This window comes from Aquarana catesbeiana, linkage group LG05, assembly GCF_042186555.1.
Source record: "Aquarana catesbeiana isolate 2022-GZ linkage group LG05, ASM4218655v1, whole genome shotgun sequence".
NCBI lineage: Eukaryota > Metazoa > Chordata > Amphibia > Anura > Ranidae > Aquarana > Aquarana catesbeiana.
Genome location: NC_133328.1, coordinates 202,743,605 through 202,760,638, shown reverse-complemented (window position 1 = coordinate 202,760,638; position 17,034 = coordinate 202,743,605). Strand labels below are relative to the sequence as shown.

Genomic DNA, 17,034 nt, shown 5'->3' with positions numbered 1-17,034 from the left:
CCATATGTGAGCCAATTTTGACATTTTTCACATAAACGTTAAAATCAGCATTTTTCTGCTGGAAAATTACTTAGAACCCACAAACATTATATATTTTCAGAAAGCATAGGCTCTGGAAAATAAAATGGTCATTGTGCAATTTTTTATGTTGCACAATATATGACAAGAAAAAAAATACACTTAAATGCATTTTACTGCGCACAAACATAATACCCAATGTTTTGGTAAAATATAAAAGATGATGCTGCACTGAGTAAACAGACAAACACATCAAGATTTAAAATTGTCACCATTGCATGGGTTTGTGAAAACTACTGTACAATAAATTATCCATAGGTGACACTTTAAAAGCTTTTACAGGTTACCAAGAGCTCTGGTACTAGAATTATTTCTTTCACATATGAGGTTTGCAGTGATACCTCATATGTGTGGTGTGATCACTGTTTTCATATTACATGTGGGTTTGCATTTGCACATGTGCACATGTGCACAGGGGGACAGGGGTGCTTTCATTATTTTTTTTTCCATTTTTAAATTTTTTTGTTTCATTCAGCTTGATTGCGATCACAACTTAACATCCCCCTTGTAATAGGTTGGGCAGCGACAAGTACTTTGTATGGAGAGATCAGGAATCTACAGGACCCCTGATGCCTCCCCTGCCCTCCAAGGCAGCCGATCAATAGGATCAGCTTCTTTCTTGGCTGGTACCGGCCAGGCAAACACAAAATCGAAACGGGAGTGGATGAAATCTTTGTTAATTCTGGCTTCATTCATCACAGAGAGAGGGAGGAACTAATGTTCCTCCTACTCCTCTGTGGGTAGCCAAACCGACTGCTTGCAGTTGTCCCAGACTCCCCAGTGGAACAGAAGATTCCAGGGTAGCGGCGAGAGGGGGGGCCCCTTTCAAGCTCGTATCATTTTTACCTGAAAGTCAGTCACAGGTTCTAAAAAAAAAAAAAAAAAAAAAAAAAAAACCAACAACGACACTGGGATCATGACTGCAGCCATAATCCTGGTATAACCAACATCCAGGGCATAAATATACAAGGCGTGTCCAGAAAGTAATGAAAATTATATTTTAAAAATAATTTTATTGAGGGGGCGTGCAGTGTGTGACATTACACACAGTGGGGAAGGCTGTGTGCTCTGTGGGTCTGACAGTGAGGCTCCTGCCGGGAGTCGCTATCAATCACGGAGGGGTGTGGCACCTAAACTGATTATAGGAACAGTGTACTGTATCTCCCTGCAGCAATTCAAGATATGCAAACTGACCACGCCAACATGGATCTGCTTCTGTGCTTAGTGTGGACAGTTTGATAAAGGAACCAAGGGAAACTGGTAGGATCGCCAGGGTTATTTTTTTTTTTTTTTTGGGGGGGGGGGGGGTGTTTAAAAACGTCTGTTTACATGCCACGTTTGCGTTTAGAAGCTTTCCAAAAAATGCTTCTAAACTCAACTGCCTAGAAACGACTATAAATGACTCTGCTTACATGTATTGATAAGATAACAGAGGAGAGTTCAGGGGCAGCTGAAAAAAACACCCAACTGCTCCTAAATGTCCGTTTACCAGCAGCAGTGTACGTTAGGCCTAACTGATGTTGAATGCAAGAAAAATGCACCAGAAAGTCTACAAAAATCCTGCTCCAAAGCAGAAAAATAGGATTTTTTTTTATAACAGCTTACCTGTAAAATCCTTTTTTCGATGGACATCACGGGACACAGAGCCACAGTAATAACTGATGGGTTATGTAGGTACCATTGGGTACTGGACACTGGTCACACCCTAAGCAGGAAGTTCAACCCCCTATATAATCCCTCCCCTTCCAGGGATACCTCAGTTTTGTAGCAAAGCAATATAAGTGTATTAGAAGAGGGGCGGGACCTCTGTGTCCCATGATGTCCATCGAAAGAAAAGGATTTTACAGGTAAGCTGTTATAAAAAAAATCCTATTTTCTTTCTCGAACATCATGGGACACAGAGCCACAGTAATAACTGATGGGATGTCCCGAAACAATGCCAACTGAGGGGGGGGTATCACAACCAAGTAGGGTGCAATCAGACCTGAGGACCCTGTACCGCTGTCTGCAGCACACTATGCCCAAAGGTGATATCCTCATGCCTTCTCACATCCACCTGATAAAATCTGGTGAATGTATTAACTGAAGACCAGGTTGCGGCCTTGCAGATCTGAGCCATAGAGGCCTGGTGATGCACTGCCTAAGAAGCCCCAATAGCCCTTGTGGAATGTGCCTTGATCTGAAACGGAGGAATTTTCTGTTTCAAACCGTAAGCCTGAATAATCAATTGTCTAATCCATTTAGAAATGGTAGCTTTTGATGCTGCCTGTCCTCTATTGGGACCCTCTGGCAGCACGAACAAAACATCCATTTTGCGAATCTGAGCAGTTGCTTCCAGATTGGATGTAGCAAGAGCAATCAAGACCTAAGAATGTAGTGACCTCTCCTCCGTAGAACAGGGATCTGGAAAAAAGGAAGGCAAAACAATGTCTTGGTTTAGATGAAAATCTGAAACCACTTTCGGTAAACTAGGATGAGGGCGCAATACCACTCTATCCTTGTGTACAATCAAATAAAATCAATCAAATTTCCTGTAATAATTTACAGGAAAGAGCTGCTAATTCTGATACTCTTCTAACAGAAGAGATGGATACCAGAAAATTAGTTTCCTTGTCAGCAAGACCAAAGGAATCTGACGTATTGGTTCAAAAGGCTGTTTCTGTAACACCGCCAGAACCACCTTCAAGTCCCAGGGGTTTAGGGGCGCCTTAACCGGAGGATTAAGACGCATCGCCCCCTGCATAAAGTTTCGACCAAAGAAAATCAAGAATTCTACCTATGACATTTTCTGGGATGCCAACCCCTGGATTCACACCAGGATACATAAGCTTTCCAGACAAATCATTCTGGAAGCTGGCTTCCTTGCATTGATCAAGGTAGATATGACAGGACCTGAAAGCCCACGACTCTTCAGAACGTGGGTCTCAATAGCCAAACCGTCAAATTTAGTGTTTGTAAGGCAGGATGGAACACTGGACCTTGAGATAACAGGTCTGGGCGTACCGGTAGGATCCACGGGGAACCCACCGTCATCCTTACTATTTCTGCATACCAAGTCCTTCTCGGCCAAGCGGGGGCCACCAGAAGTACTGGCCTCCTTTCCTGCCTGATCCTGCGAAGGAGTCGTGGCAGCAGCAGAATAGGCGGGAATGCATAAATCAGTGAGAACTGATGCCACGGAATCACAAACGCATCCGTCCCGCATGCAAGAGGATCCCTCGTCCTTGCCACAAATCTGTCTATCTTTTTGTTGAATCGGGATGCAAAGAGATCTACATCTGGAACCCCCCATCTTTGGCATATGGCCCAAAAGACGTCGGGATGCAGAGACCATTCCTCTGGGAGTAACTGCTGGCGACTTAGATAGTCCGCCTGCCAGTTCTCTATCCCTGGAATGAAAACTGCCGATATGCATGGCACCTGCAATCTCTGCCCAGACTAAGATCTGGTTCACCTCTTTTTGAGCAGCCCGGCTCCGGGTGCCTCCCTGATGATTGACATAAGCCACTACTGTGGCATTGTCGGACTGAACCCTGAGCGGGCAACCCTGTAGCCCGATAGTCCAGGTCTTTAGGGCTAGGTATACCGCCCAGATCTCCAGAATGTTGATGGGTAAGGTCCTCTCGGTCTTGGACCATAGCCCTGGATCGCAGACTGTTCCAGAACTGCTCCTTAACCTGACAGACTGGCATCTGTTACCACCGTCCCGGTAACCGGTAGAAAGGATTTCCCCTTCTGCAAGTATTCGGGTATTATCCACCAATTGAGGCTCTGATGCACAGCATGAGACAGGCGCATCGGAAAGTCTTAATACCTGAACCTTTTTGTTCCAGGCCGACAGAATACTGTGTTGCAGCAGTCCTAAATGAAACTGAGCATAGGGAACTGCTTCAAATGAAGACACCATCTTTCCTAACAGCCTCATACAAAGGCGGACAGAAGGACCCTTCTTGGTCCTGACTGTCAGAATCGGCTCCCTTAAAACAGTGATCTTTGCCTGCGGAAGAAATACCTTCTCCTGGCTTGTATCTATGATCAGACCCAAATACTTCAGTCTTCTTACTGGTCTTAGGAAAGATTTTTCTAGGTTGAGGATTCAACCTAGGTGTTCCAGATACTTGACCGTGGTCCTCAAGTTCCTGTTCAAGGAGGCTACCAACCGGTCTATCAAGAGCAGGTCGTCTAGGTATGCTATGACAGTTATACCCTGAGCCCTTAATCTGGCCAGAGGAGGAGCAAAGATCTTTGTGAACACTCGAGGTGCAGTGGTTATCCCGAAAGGCAGAGCCACAAACTGGAAATGGCGCCCTCCTATCTTGAAGCGCAAAAGCTTCTGATGAGCAGAAAAAAAAATGGGCACCTGTAGGTATGCATCTCTGATGTCTTATCGATGCCAAAAATTCTCCTCCCTGCAGGATGGAGAGTACTGTCCTAATAGATTACATGCGGAAGGACTGAATCCTTAGGAATCGATTCAGATCTCTTAAATCCAGAATGGGTCTGACATCCCCATTTGGTTTTTGGACCGTAAAAGTTTGGAATAAAAGCCCAATCCTTGATCCTTTGTGGGAACCACCATAATGCCTCTTGCGACAAAAGTCGCTCTAACGCTAGAAGGAGCGACTGCTTCTTCTCTGGGGACACTTGATCTGAGGAAACGAGGAGAGGGAAATTCTTGGAACTCCAGCTTGTACCCTAAGGTTGCCGTGGAGATTACCCATCTGTCCTGGAAGTCCTCCTGCCAGAGCTTTGAGAACTGTAGCAGACTTCCCCCCACTCGAGCGAGCGGGGGCGCCCCTTCATGAAGAGACCTTAGTGTCTTGTCTAGTAGACTTCTTCCCCCAGAACTTCTCTTGTCCCTGGGGTTGACTCTTGTTTCTTGCCGTCGTGACTGCCTGGAGGCCGACGTCCCTGGCACTGGGGAAAAGGGCCTGTTTGAAAGAGGGACGCTTACTCTTCTTTTTAACAGATAAGAAAGTGCTCTCCCGCTAGAGAACCTTTGAATGTAATTATCCAAGTCTTCTCCAAACAACCTTGCACCCTGAAAAGGAACCAGAAGTTTCTTACATGGTGCTCCAGCTGTTCAAGTAAAACTTTGATGACCTGCTTAACCTGGTCTCTTAAGTTTTGACAGACACCAATCGCTGCCACTGCAGGCTGAACTACTGAAACCTGCTAAGGAGAAAATATCCTGCATTAGGGATTCCATCCTTTTATGCACAGGATCCCTGAGTCTCTGAGCATTGTCTATAGGACAAGTCAGACTACAGAGGAAATGGTAGCATTAACGGCCGGCATCCCCCACATCTTTAAAACATTTCTTCCAAAGGATAAAGTGTTGAAAACTTTTCCAGGCGGAAAAAAACGTTTATCTGGGTGATCCCACTCAGAATAAATGAGCTTTTTCAAGTAAATTTTGAATAGGAAAAGCATGTGTTGTTTGAGAAGGTTTCAGTGACCCCTAAGAAATAGAGGGTTCTTAAACTGATTCAGATACGGGTACTTTAAATGTGGAGCGAACCAATCCAGTAAGGCTCTGTACTAAAACTTTCTCATTCTGAAAACGAAGAGGGCCCTTCTCCACTTGATTCCTCAGAGAAGGAATCATCCGTCCCATCCCAATCCTCTGAAAGGGATTTTTCCTCCTCTATTCCAGATCTCCTCTGACCGAGGGTCCTGGGTAACAGGGGAAGACCTAGTGCATTTTCTTCCACCGAGTGGAGATGCAACTACGGCCATTAATCTTTTCCTCTAGACCATTAATGGTTGAGGAAAAAAACCCCTGTGTAATTTATCCAGGGGCTGAAGTGCAAAAAACAGGTGTAGCCCCTGACCCCAAAGGCTCCCCTTGGCTAGCCGTCCCTGGCCCCTAAGGGGGGGAAGGTGCTGCAGAAAGGGGGTCCTCAGAACCTGAACGAGATCCCCTAGAGTCTCTGGTTCTTGGGGTATTTGAACCTCTCCTACCTATAGTGCAAAGCAACAAGGTGGAGGTGTCACAAAAATGAACACTGACTGCTGAGCGATGTAGTCTGGCAAAAGCCTTGCTACCAAATGCTCAGTCTGGTGTTCCCTTAGTAAATGCAGCCTAGGGGAATGCCTGTGTCCCGGCTTAAATGCGACCGTCAGCTCTGTGTCCCTCCAAGGCATAGTGCACCTGTACAGTGTGCCTATAATAGCCTGCAGCAGGCAATATGGGTGTCTGACCACGCTGGATGCTGTGCTGACACCCCGCCCTCCCCCCTCTACCGTCCTCCCCCCCTTTCGTTTTTCAAAAAAACGAGTGCTTCCCGCGCTAGCCGACCCTTCCGGAACCAACATGGAGGAAGGCTGGGGGAGGGGGAGGAAAGAGAGAGGCCGGTAGTGATGGGCCTGCACGTGCAATGGCAGCGACGGTGCTAGAGTGGTGTACAACCGCCTCACAGACCCCCTGCAGCCTCCCCCTAGCCTGGGGGGAATATCCCTGAAGAGAAAACCCCCCATCCCATCCTACCTGGAGCCGGCCGGAGGAGCTTGTGCAGCGTCGATCACTGAGACAGACATCAGCATGAGAAGGTCTGTGCTCTTGGCAGCCCCCGGTGGTCACAATAGGCATAGCATGCATTTACCTTAAAGGAGAAAACCTACTAGAATTCAAAAATTCTGTGGAATCTCCTCTTACCTTATCCAGCCGCAGGGTTCTGTATACACAGACCCAATCTTCACCTCTCACGGTGGGCTCCGTTTAAAAAAAAACGTCAGAGACTGGGGCCCCCTACAAATAGGGGGATCCTGCAGTTCTGGCCCTGTAAAGCACCCAGCCAGAAATTAGGAGATTTAAAGCCATTTTCTGATCTGCGGGGTCCAGCTCTCTAAAAAGAGAAGCGTTACAGGTAAAACCTTGTTTCTTCGGACACGAGGCCCGGGTATCCTCCAATTCGGCCATGAAAGGACACTTTGAATGGATCCGGTTCACCTGGCTTGCCCCAGTATAAGATATCAGGATATTCCCTTTGGAGCTTCAGCACAGGACATCTTTACACATCCAACACCTAAGACACTGGCGTAAAAACTGAGGTATCACTGGAAGGGGAGGGATAACCCATCAATTATTACTGTGGCTCTGTGTCCCGTGATGTTCGAGAAATAAATTACTGATTTCTATGCAGATTGTATTATCCTGGCTAGAAAAGTGGATATTAAGACTCACCAATCTCAACATAACGATTTGGTAGGTCTCTTATTTCATTGGGATGTCGCTCTTTCACAGCACAAATCTGCAAAACAAAATATAGTAGGCTATTATTCCATAAACACACAAGATAACATTGTTGGACTACTGTACATGGCATCTGGAAAAACTACCATTTTTATAATTTCAACTTTTGCTGAATTAAACCTTTTTTTTGCTTGTGAAGGTCTTCTCATTTAAATTAACTGCCTAAAAAGTCCACAAACTAACATGCCAATTATAGACACCAGCAAGCTTAATCATCTCCAGGCTTTGAGTTCACATTGATGAGGCTCATTTGAATGGGCTGCCGTGCCTCCTGATATGCAGGGAAAAGGTTCCTGCATCATTTATGGAATCGCAGCCTGCACAGGAACTGAAAGTGCAGAACGTTTTTCTGTGGGGGTGGTTTGTGGCTGCGTGAACAGGTGTAGATCAGCAGCATAAACCATCCACACAGATGTGAACATAGCCTATTCTTTTGGAGGCTGAGGTGAAGAAATTGTTGCATTTGAGTTTCCAGGTTCATCCACCTACCATGCAACAATACAATGAAGGAACTAAGATCTTTAAGCTAGAGAGTTTCCAAGACTATAAAACAAAACAAGAGAGTCGGCCCCCGAGGTATAGCTATCTATTGGCTGATTTATTTATCCAGTAAAAAAATTATTAGACTTGGCCAGATGGACCCTTTAAAAAGAAGCATAATGTGTAAGCACAACTATGTCAAATTGTAATAACATTTACACAATAATGTGACATAGTAGTAATTAGCCATATTCAAGTGAACTTGTTCTGTAATGTTAACGAGGTTTCACTATAAATACATGTAGCTTCCTCAGGTCAGGTAATTTACTTTTTAGAACGGAGGAAACTACTTATAAGAACAGTTAGCCCTAAATATTATATTGGAATTAGTCCATGTGACTACTACAAGCTATGATGTGGACACAAAACCATAACGGGCACATTAATATGTTAGACTTCCAAGGAATGTAAAATTAAGATGATACAGTTGGGAGGGACTAAACACAGAACGGATTTCCTGGCCAGTAGTTCCGAAGAAATACAGTCCTTTTGAAGCCTAGTATAACCACGCATGGGAATGTATGAGTTTGTCGGATGTATCTTGCCACTTTGAAACAAAACAGCAATGCCAAACCTACCATTCTGTAATGCAAGTGTTACTATGCTAATAGTATATAACACAAATCACATACACTAGTGAATTATTTGTACTGGTATTAAGATTTTTTTATCCATGTAGTACCATTCCTGAAATGTGAACTTTTAAGGCTATAAAAAAAAAAAAAAAAAAAAAAAAAAAAAAAATCACACAAATAGCAGAAAACAGTTCTTTGATATTTGAGTGACATGGTGTTTGATGGACTGGTGGGTATATACTGCCACCTTTGGGAGACTGAAAAAAGACTTTGGAAGGGGACAGTTCCACTCCTTTACTTCTAGTGGAAACTGTGTCCAAAGAAACTCAGAAAAAAAAAATTAGGGGACACAGAGCTTGATATATTGATGGGATGTCCACAAGCAAAACCCAGTGATGGACCCTGATGGAGTGGACATGACAAGGAAATGCAGATCCTTATGCTACACAGAACAGACCTGAGGGATAGTTGCACAAATCAAGCTGGAGATGATCATCAAGGTTGCCACAAGAAATAAAGAGAAATAAAGGAAGACATAAGGAAGAAGTAGCATTCAGGAAAACCCTGACAGCTCTGACTACATCCAAGGATCCAGGGGCATTTGTTATTGGCTGTCTCTCCTCTCCCCTGAAGCCGCCGCTGGGAGACTATCATGTGACTGGATCAAAACACTCTGAGAATAGGCAAGTATAAGAATCTTCCCTCCACAGGTGTAAAAATATGCCCTCTAAATACATTAGGTACACTTTGCAAGAGGACTTGCATCAATATAGGTGAACCAAGTTCAACAGCCCTTCATTAATTAGTACCTGCTGGACTTCAGCAGTTGAGAGGCAAAGTGCAAGAATTAGTGTCTGAAAGAATACGAAGCAGATCCACGTGCCAGGCAAGCACTTTAGGCATGCCATCGTTCTGTCTGAAGTAGGGCTGTGGCACTGAAACACCTGATTTTCAGGATGATTAAGATGACACCAAGATCTATATTAACTGCCCCTAAACGACCAACAGTTTGTTGACGGAGGGAAAAGTAACCAGCAAAGTTGGAGACAAGACTCCCTTCTTTTCCAGGTCACTTACCAAAACTGATGGCTGTCTGTCGGGGGGGGTCTAGAGACAGCAGGAGGAGCTGTCCCTCCTGCAGGTGGCAGTACAATTTATCAGACTGTCCCGTGTTGTGTCTTTTAATGAATGCTGGTGGAATAAACGTAAGGGTGCAATTGGGGTGGCTAAGATAGAACATGAAAGACACATAGCGGAGGAGAGCAAAAAAAATCCCAAGAAATTCTTTAAGTATATAAATAATAAAAGAGGACAGACCATATTGGCCCCATAAAGAATGAGGAAGGGAAAAGGATGGTGAGACGGCAAAGGTATTGAATTTATTCTTCTCCTCAGTCTTCACGGGGGAATCAGGGAGCTTCAGTAACCAAAACTGCAGTGGTTATCCTCATGACACATCACAGGAAGCACCCTTATGGCTAACAGAAGGCAGAGTTAGACTTGAAAAACTTACCATTAATAAGACACCGGGACCAGATGGGTTGAACCCGAGGGTCCTTAGGGAACTTAGTCAAGTAATTGCCAGACCATTGTTCCTAATTTTTACTGACAGTCTACTGACTGGAATGGTACTAACTGATTGGAGAAAAGCCAATGTAGCACCAATATTTAAAAAGGGCCAAAATACATCCCTGGGAATTAAAGACCAGTTAGCCTATCAATAGTATGCAAGCTCTTGGAGGGGATGATAAGGGACTATATATCCAAGATTTTAATAATGAAAATGGTATCATTAGCAGTAATCAGCATGGATTCATGAAGAATTGTTCTTGCCGAACCAATCTATTAACCTTATATGAGGAGGTGAACTGCCATCCTGATAAAAGGGAGGCCCGTAGACGTGGTGTATCTGGATTTTGCAAAAGCATTTGACACAGTTCCCCATAAACATTTACTGTACAAAGTAAGGTCTGTTGGCATGGCCATAGGGTGAGTACATGAATTGAAAACTGGTTCAGAGGGTAGTGATAATGGAGAGTACTCAGAATGGTAGGGGTGGAAAATGGGGTCCCCCAGGGTTCTGTCCTGGGACCAATCCTATTTAATTTGTTCATAAATTACCTGGAGGATGAAGTAAACTGTTCAATCTCTGTATTTGTAGATGATACTAAGCTAAGCAGGGCAATAACTTCTCCGCAGGATCTGGAAACCTTGCAACTAGATCTGAACAAATTAATGGGGTGGGCAACTACATGGCAAATGAGGTTTAATGTGGAAAAATGTAAAATAATGCATTTGGGTGGCAAAAATATAAATGCAATCTACTCACTGGGGGGAGAACCTCTGGGGGAATCAAGGATGGAAGAGGACCTGGGCGTCCTAGTAGATGAGGCTCAGCAATGGCATGCAATACCAAGCTGCTGCTAACAAAGCAAACAGAATAATGGCATGCAATAAAAAGGTGATTAACTCAAGAGATAAAGCGATAATTCTCCCACTCTACAAGACTCTGGTCCGGCCTCACCTGGAGTATGCTGTTTAGTTCACCAGTCCTCAGGAAAGATGTGCTGGAAATGGAGCGAGTACATAGAAGGGCAACAAAACTAATAAAAGGGACTGGACATTAGTTATGAAGAAAGGTTACAAGCACTGAACTTATTCTCTCTGGAGAAAAGACGCTTGAGAGGGGATATGATTTCAATTTACAAATAATGTACTGGTGACCCCACAATAGGGGTAAACTTTTCTGTGCAAGGGAGTTTAATAAGACACGTGGCCACTCATTAAAATTAGAAGAAAAGAAGTTTAACCTTAAACTGCGTATAGGGTTCTTTACTGTAAGAGCGGCGAGGATGTGGAATTCCCTTCCACAGGCGGTGGTTTCAGTGGGGAGCATTGATAGTTTCAAAAAACTATTAGATAAGCACCTGACTGACCACAACATACAGGCATATACAATGTAATACTGACATATAATCACACACATAGGTTGGACTTGTGTCTTTTTTCAACCTCACCTACTATGTAACTATGAAGGAAGGAGAAACTGTTTGCTTGAGTTGTCTATGCAACAACGCAGGAAAAAAAAAAACACTAAGAAGGGGAACAAATAGCAGTGAAAGCTATCAGACAGAGCCTGCAGTCGATCCCTACTCCTGAATACTTCAGACACAAGTAGAAACCCGTTTGAGCTATTCGGCCAGGAAGCTGTCAAAGTGGACAGCCAATCATAGGCAGCAGAAGTATGTCATGCAGCTGCACATAAATTATTAAAAAAATAATAATAAATAAGCTGCTGTGGAGTGAGAAATGCCTCCTCTGCCTATGATTGGCTGTCTACTTTGACAGCTTCCTGGTGAGATAGTTTGGCAGGTTCGAACACGCCTGAACACATCCCTGATTAAGAGAAATTTTTGATATGTTATGAGCAGATCTATAGTGCAATAACTTATTTAAGTTGCACTTGAAGAGATTTTTATGATTGAGGCCTCTTCAATATGGGATGGGCATTCCGTTTGCTTTCCATCCGTCTGTTGATGAATGAAACACAGACAGCAATACATTCCTATGGGCAAACAGATGTAAACAGACAACGTCCATTTACATCAGTTTTTGTCTACTTCCATTATGACTCTTGTTCGGTTTAAAAAATGAAAGCGGACGAAAAATGGATATAAACAGATGTAAATAAAACATAACTAAACAGAGGATGGATGTAAACTCAAATCTGTTTTTTCTTAGCAAAAACGTGACTGGACGGATGCCCAGGTTCATGTTCTTCTAAAAAATGGACTGTCCATCTTGGTTGAAAGTGATGGAGAATGCTCACATACAGTTTAATTTTTTGCAGTTGCAAGGGAATTTAACATAATAAAAAGATAATAGTAGATTATGTCCAGACTGAACAATGTGAGTGTGTCCAATGTCACCAACATTAAAAATCGGTAAAAAATATTAATTGCAATCGGCAGAAAGAGTCTGAAAGTGCTCAGTTACACCATAAATTAGAATGGGACCAACAAGAAAATTAAAGTTATAAGTTACACAATTACCTTAACAGATTTGCCCCATCCAATGACGAGAGTCAGACCGTTTTTCCAAAAGAGACTGCAGGGGTACATGTCTGGGCGTAGGCTCGTATCATCTCTGGGAACATTAGTTATCCTTTGCCTTGTGATTATGTCAAGTATCTTTACACCCTACATACAACACACAATGATAAAACAGATGTCAAAGTTATTAAGCTATAACAAACCGTGCACAAGAAAACTTCCATTTGTATCATTTGGTATACTATATTTCTATTCAAATCACTCATATGTAAACCTCCCACTTGCAGATAAGCTAAAAAGCAAATTTACATACTGAAAAGAAAGAACTACTTGGTAGAACTGCAGTTAATAACAGGTAAGGAGGAGGAAAGCAACAAACAACATCTAGTTCCATTATTTCCAAAGCACCGGGCAGGCTTTCAGAAGAACGAATGTTTTTAAACACAAAACTCTGGGATAAAAAAAAATTATTTGCTTGTTCTTTTTATATTTCAATGTGCTTCTTGACAATAACAATTTCCAGTTGGAAACAGATGCAGCCACTGTGGACTTCTCACTCAGAAAACCACTTGACAACTGGGCACTTAAACCCCTTCCTAACCAGACCAATTTTCAGCTTTCGGTGCTCTCACACTTTGAATGACAATTACTCAGTCATGCAACACTGTACCCATATGAAATTTTTGTCCTTTTTTCACACAAATAGAGCTTTCTTTTGGTGGTATATTTTTTGCGCTATAAATCAAAAAAGACTGAAAATTCAATTAAAAGAAAAAAATTCTTTGTTTCTGTAAAAATTTATTGCAGAGTATTGGTAGAGTATTGGTAGAGTTTTGCAGTGTTGCAGAGTATTGGCCGAGTATTGCAATTATTGACATTGAGCAGCGCTGTGGGCACTAAACATCCAGCCCACAGCGCTGCTGTCATCTCTCCCCTCGCACTGTACCGATCGGTACAGAGAGGGGAGGGAGGAACCGGCGTCATGACGTGACACCGGTTTACAAGTGATCGCTCAGTCATTTGACGGAATGATCACATGGTAAACGGCCGCGATCAGCGGCTACTTACCGTGATCCATGATGTGTCGGTTCCTTTGGACCCGGCGGCCACAGATGTTCCCGGAGGCGCGCGGGAGCAACATTCTGGAATGACGTCCCACGGACGTCCACCCAGAACTAGCCAACCGCGCTGTTGCCATCTTTCGGCAATGGCCTGGTCGGCAAGTGGTTAATCACCTCTGACACTCTGGGATCTCTGCATTCTAAAAAAATTGCATGTGAAATGTGACAGAAATGTCAGATGTAACTAAAAGGTTAGGTAAGGGGGGGTGCAATTCTTCCCTGACCACTAAGGTCAAAGCATTTTTCCCACTAATCCCCAATTAGTTTTAGTAGGGGTTCCTTAAAACCCACTAATTTTTTTAAAGGGTTCCTCTGAGGTAAAAAGGTTAAGAAATGTTTATCTATAACAAGGGTCTCCAAAATTTATAAACAAAGGGCCTGTTTACTGTCTTTCATAGTTTTGGGGGCACAGACTGTGGCCAGTGTAAGTAGAAAATCAGTGGAAGGAATAGTGCCCTATTGTTGGTATCCATGGGACTAAAAGTGCCCCATTGTTGATATCAGTGGGATGAATAGCACCCTGGAATTGGTGTCTGTAGGGAAAACAGTGCCCCACCACTGGTGTCAGTGGGAGGACTAGCACCCCATCATTCATGTCAGTGGGAGGAAAAGTGCCCCATCATTGGTGTATGCGAGAGGAATAGCAGCCCATCACTGGTGTCTGTGGGAGGAATAGCAGCCCATCACTGGTGTCTGTGGGAGGAAAGGTGCCCCATCATTAGTATCAGTTGTAGTGTCCCAAGGGCTGGATAGAGGGCGGCAGTTTGGAGACCACTGATTTATAGCTTTCCTCCCCAGTCTTTGTCTCTGAGCTGTTCCTTGCATTTATTGGATTTCAGTTCTTTCAATCATGTATAGGCATTTCCAATACAAATGCAGCCTGCCTAATGGCCTTTACACAAAATCCAAAAATCGGCCGTTTTTTTTTTTTTGGGTGCCAGTCTCATTTTGAAAATGAACAGTTTACTAAAGTGAAGAAAACTCTTGTACGACAGAATAAAAATAAGGATGTGATGTAATGTGTTGTACTGTATTTGTATTGTATTTTCGGACAACTGTGCTGATTAACTGCTTGCCGCCCACCCACCATCAAATGACGGCGGGGCAGTTCTCGTTCTTACGTCATAAAACGGCGTCCCAGAACGGGTGCGCAGTGTGGTAGGACATGGTGCGACCCCGATCTCTGTAAAGAGCCATTTCCGCGGCTCTTTAACCATGTGCTCGGCTGTGTCCAATCACAGCAGGTCACATGTAAACACGGAGATATGCCAGTAATCAGCTCTCCTCGCCTCACACAGAAAAGCACAGAGACCCAGTAATAATGTCACTGGGACTAAATTAAAGAGTAGGTAAACCCAGCATTTTATATTCCTGACACGTGCCTGCTGTACCATGTACTTTTTAAGAAAAAGTGTTCTGTTTTTATTGCTTTCTTTGTGTGAAATCTCTGGTGTTCCTGCCAGTCCCTCTGCTTTCCTATTAACCGCTTCCCGACCACCTCACACAGATATACTGTGGCAGAAGGGCACGTACAGGCAGATTAACGTACCTGTATGTTGCCCTTTAAGAGGCGCGCCAGGAGCTCCGTGACCGGGATCGCGGATCCTGCGGACTCTATGTCCACGGGCATACCCGCGATCGTCTCACGGTGAGGAAAAAGCATCTCCCCGTTCTGCCTAATGACACCGACACTGATCACGCTCCCTGTAATCAGGAGCGGTGATCAGTGATGTGTCACACATAGCCCCTCCCCCCAGTTAGAATCACTCCCTAGGACACACTTAACCCCTACAGCGTCACCTAGTGGTTAACCTCTACATTGCCATTGACATTTTTACAGTAATCAATGCAATTTTATAGCATTGATCGCTGTATTAATGCCAATGGTCCCAAAAATGTGTCAAAATTGTTCGATGTGTCTGCCATGTCGCAGTCACGATAAAAATTGCTGATCATCACCATTACTAGTAAAAAAAAAATTTTAATAAAAATGCCATAAAACTATCCCCTATTTTGTAGACATAATTTTTGCGCAAACCAAATGCTTATTGCGATTTTTTTTACGAAAAATATAAGAATACGTATCGGTCTAAACTGAGGAAAAAAAATGTTTTTTTATATATTTTTTGGGGATATGTATTATAGCAAAAAGTAAAAAATAATGCGTTTTTTTCAAAATCGTCGCTATTTTTTGGTTTATAGCGCAAAAAATAAAAAACTGCAGAGGTGATCAAATACCACCAAAAGAAAGCTCTAATTGTGGGAAAAAAAAAGGACGTCAATTTTGTTTGGGAGCCACGTCGCACGACTGCGCAATTGTCAGTTAAAGCGACGCAGTGCCGTTCTGCAAAAAGTGCTCTGGTTAGGAAGGGGGTAAATTCTTCCGGGGCTGAAGTGGTTAAAACTGAGCACACTAAACAGGGGAACACACCATTGTATTTTCTCTAGCTGTGATGGGAACTCAGCCTGCTCTCCACCAATGATCAGACTTGTCCTGACCCCCCCCCAATGCACAGCCATTCACTGGGAAGATCAGTTTACTCTTACTTCTCCACCCCCAGCTCTTATGCACTTGAGAACAGAGGGAATGTGATCACTTCTAAAAAAGGGTAAACATATATACTACACATACACACAAATATACACACTCCTTTTTTAGATCTATACAGAAATGTTTTGCATTTCATTTCGATCTTAAGCTGAATGCATTGTGTTACAAGGTGATGGTTTAAAATCGCTGTAAGTTGTTTAGTGAAATGTATGCTTTATTTTACTTAAGAATTTCATTAGCATTTTGGTGTGGAAGGTCCGGAGAAACCAGGGGAAGCAAAATATAAGAATATAAGCAGATTACAGCTTTAAGCACAATCAGTTCATAAAATATATAAAAAAATATATTTGCAGTAAAAAAAAAAGAAAAAGAAATAAAATAAAGAAATAAAACTTTGTTGTTGGGGGCTTTGAGCACCGTTTGGTGGCCCTAGCTTCAACATATGGATTCAATTTATTATTCAAACGTAAAACACTTTGATATAAAGATAGGAACCAAGATAGAAAAATGATAATGTATTTGAGCCAATACTTGAAAGTTTTTTCTCGGTCATTGAAGCAATCATAGCTGAATTATTCATGTAGAGGCGACCATGGCTGTATAAATCATTTACTTAGTCATTGCACATCATGAGGTTGTGTTGCTATTTATGTGATTGAAGTGGAGACAAAGGGTACTGGCAGTGATCAGAAAGTGATCCATTATAACAATATTTATTCTGACTCGACATCACACTGTCATGTAAATAACAGCTCATTCCCACAGCACTTCAGTAAAATACTAATAAATAATTACTACGCAACAATTCTATAAAAAGGTTCTGCATGAACCTGCAGACAATAAATTACTATAGTATTTGGAA

General features: G+C 43.0%; 1 protein-coding gene across 1 annotated transcript in view; it reads right to left on the bottom strand.

Annotated features, from left to right (window-relative positions):
* The window catches only part of VPS41 (VPS41 subunit of HOPS complex), a gene marked incomplete in the record, with an annotated part of 438,130 nt that overhangs the window by 242,258 nt on the left and 178,838 nt on the right, over positions 1-17,034 (bottom strand). The window contains 2 exon segments of the mRNA XM_073630486.1: positions 7,265-7,331; positions 12,501-12,647. Coding sequence (XP_073486587.1) covers positions 7,265-7,331; positions 12,501-12,647 — 214 coding nt within the window.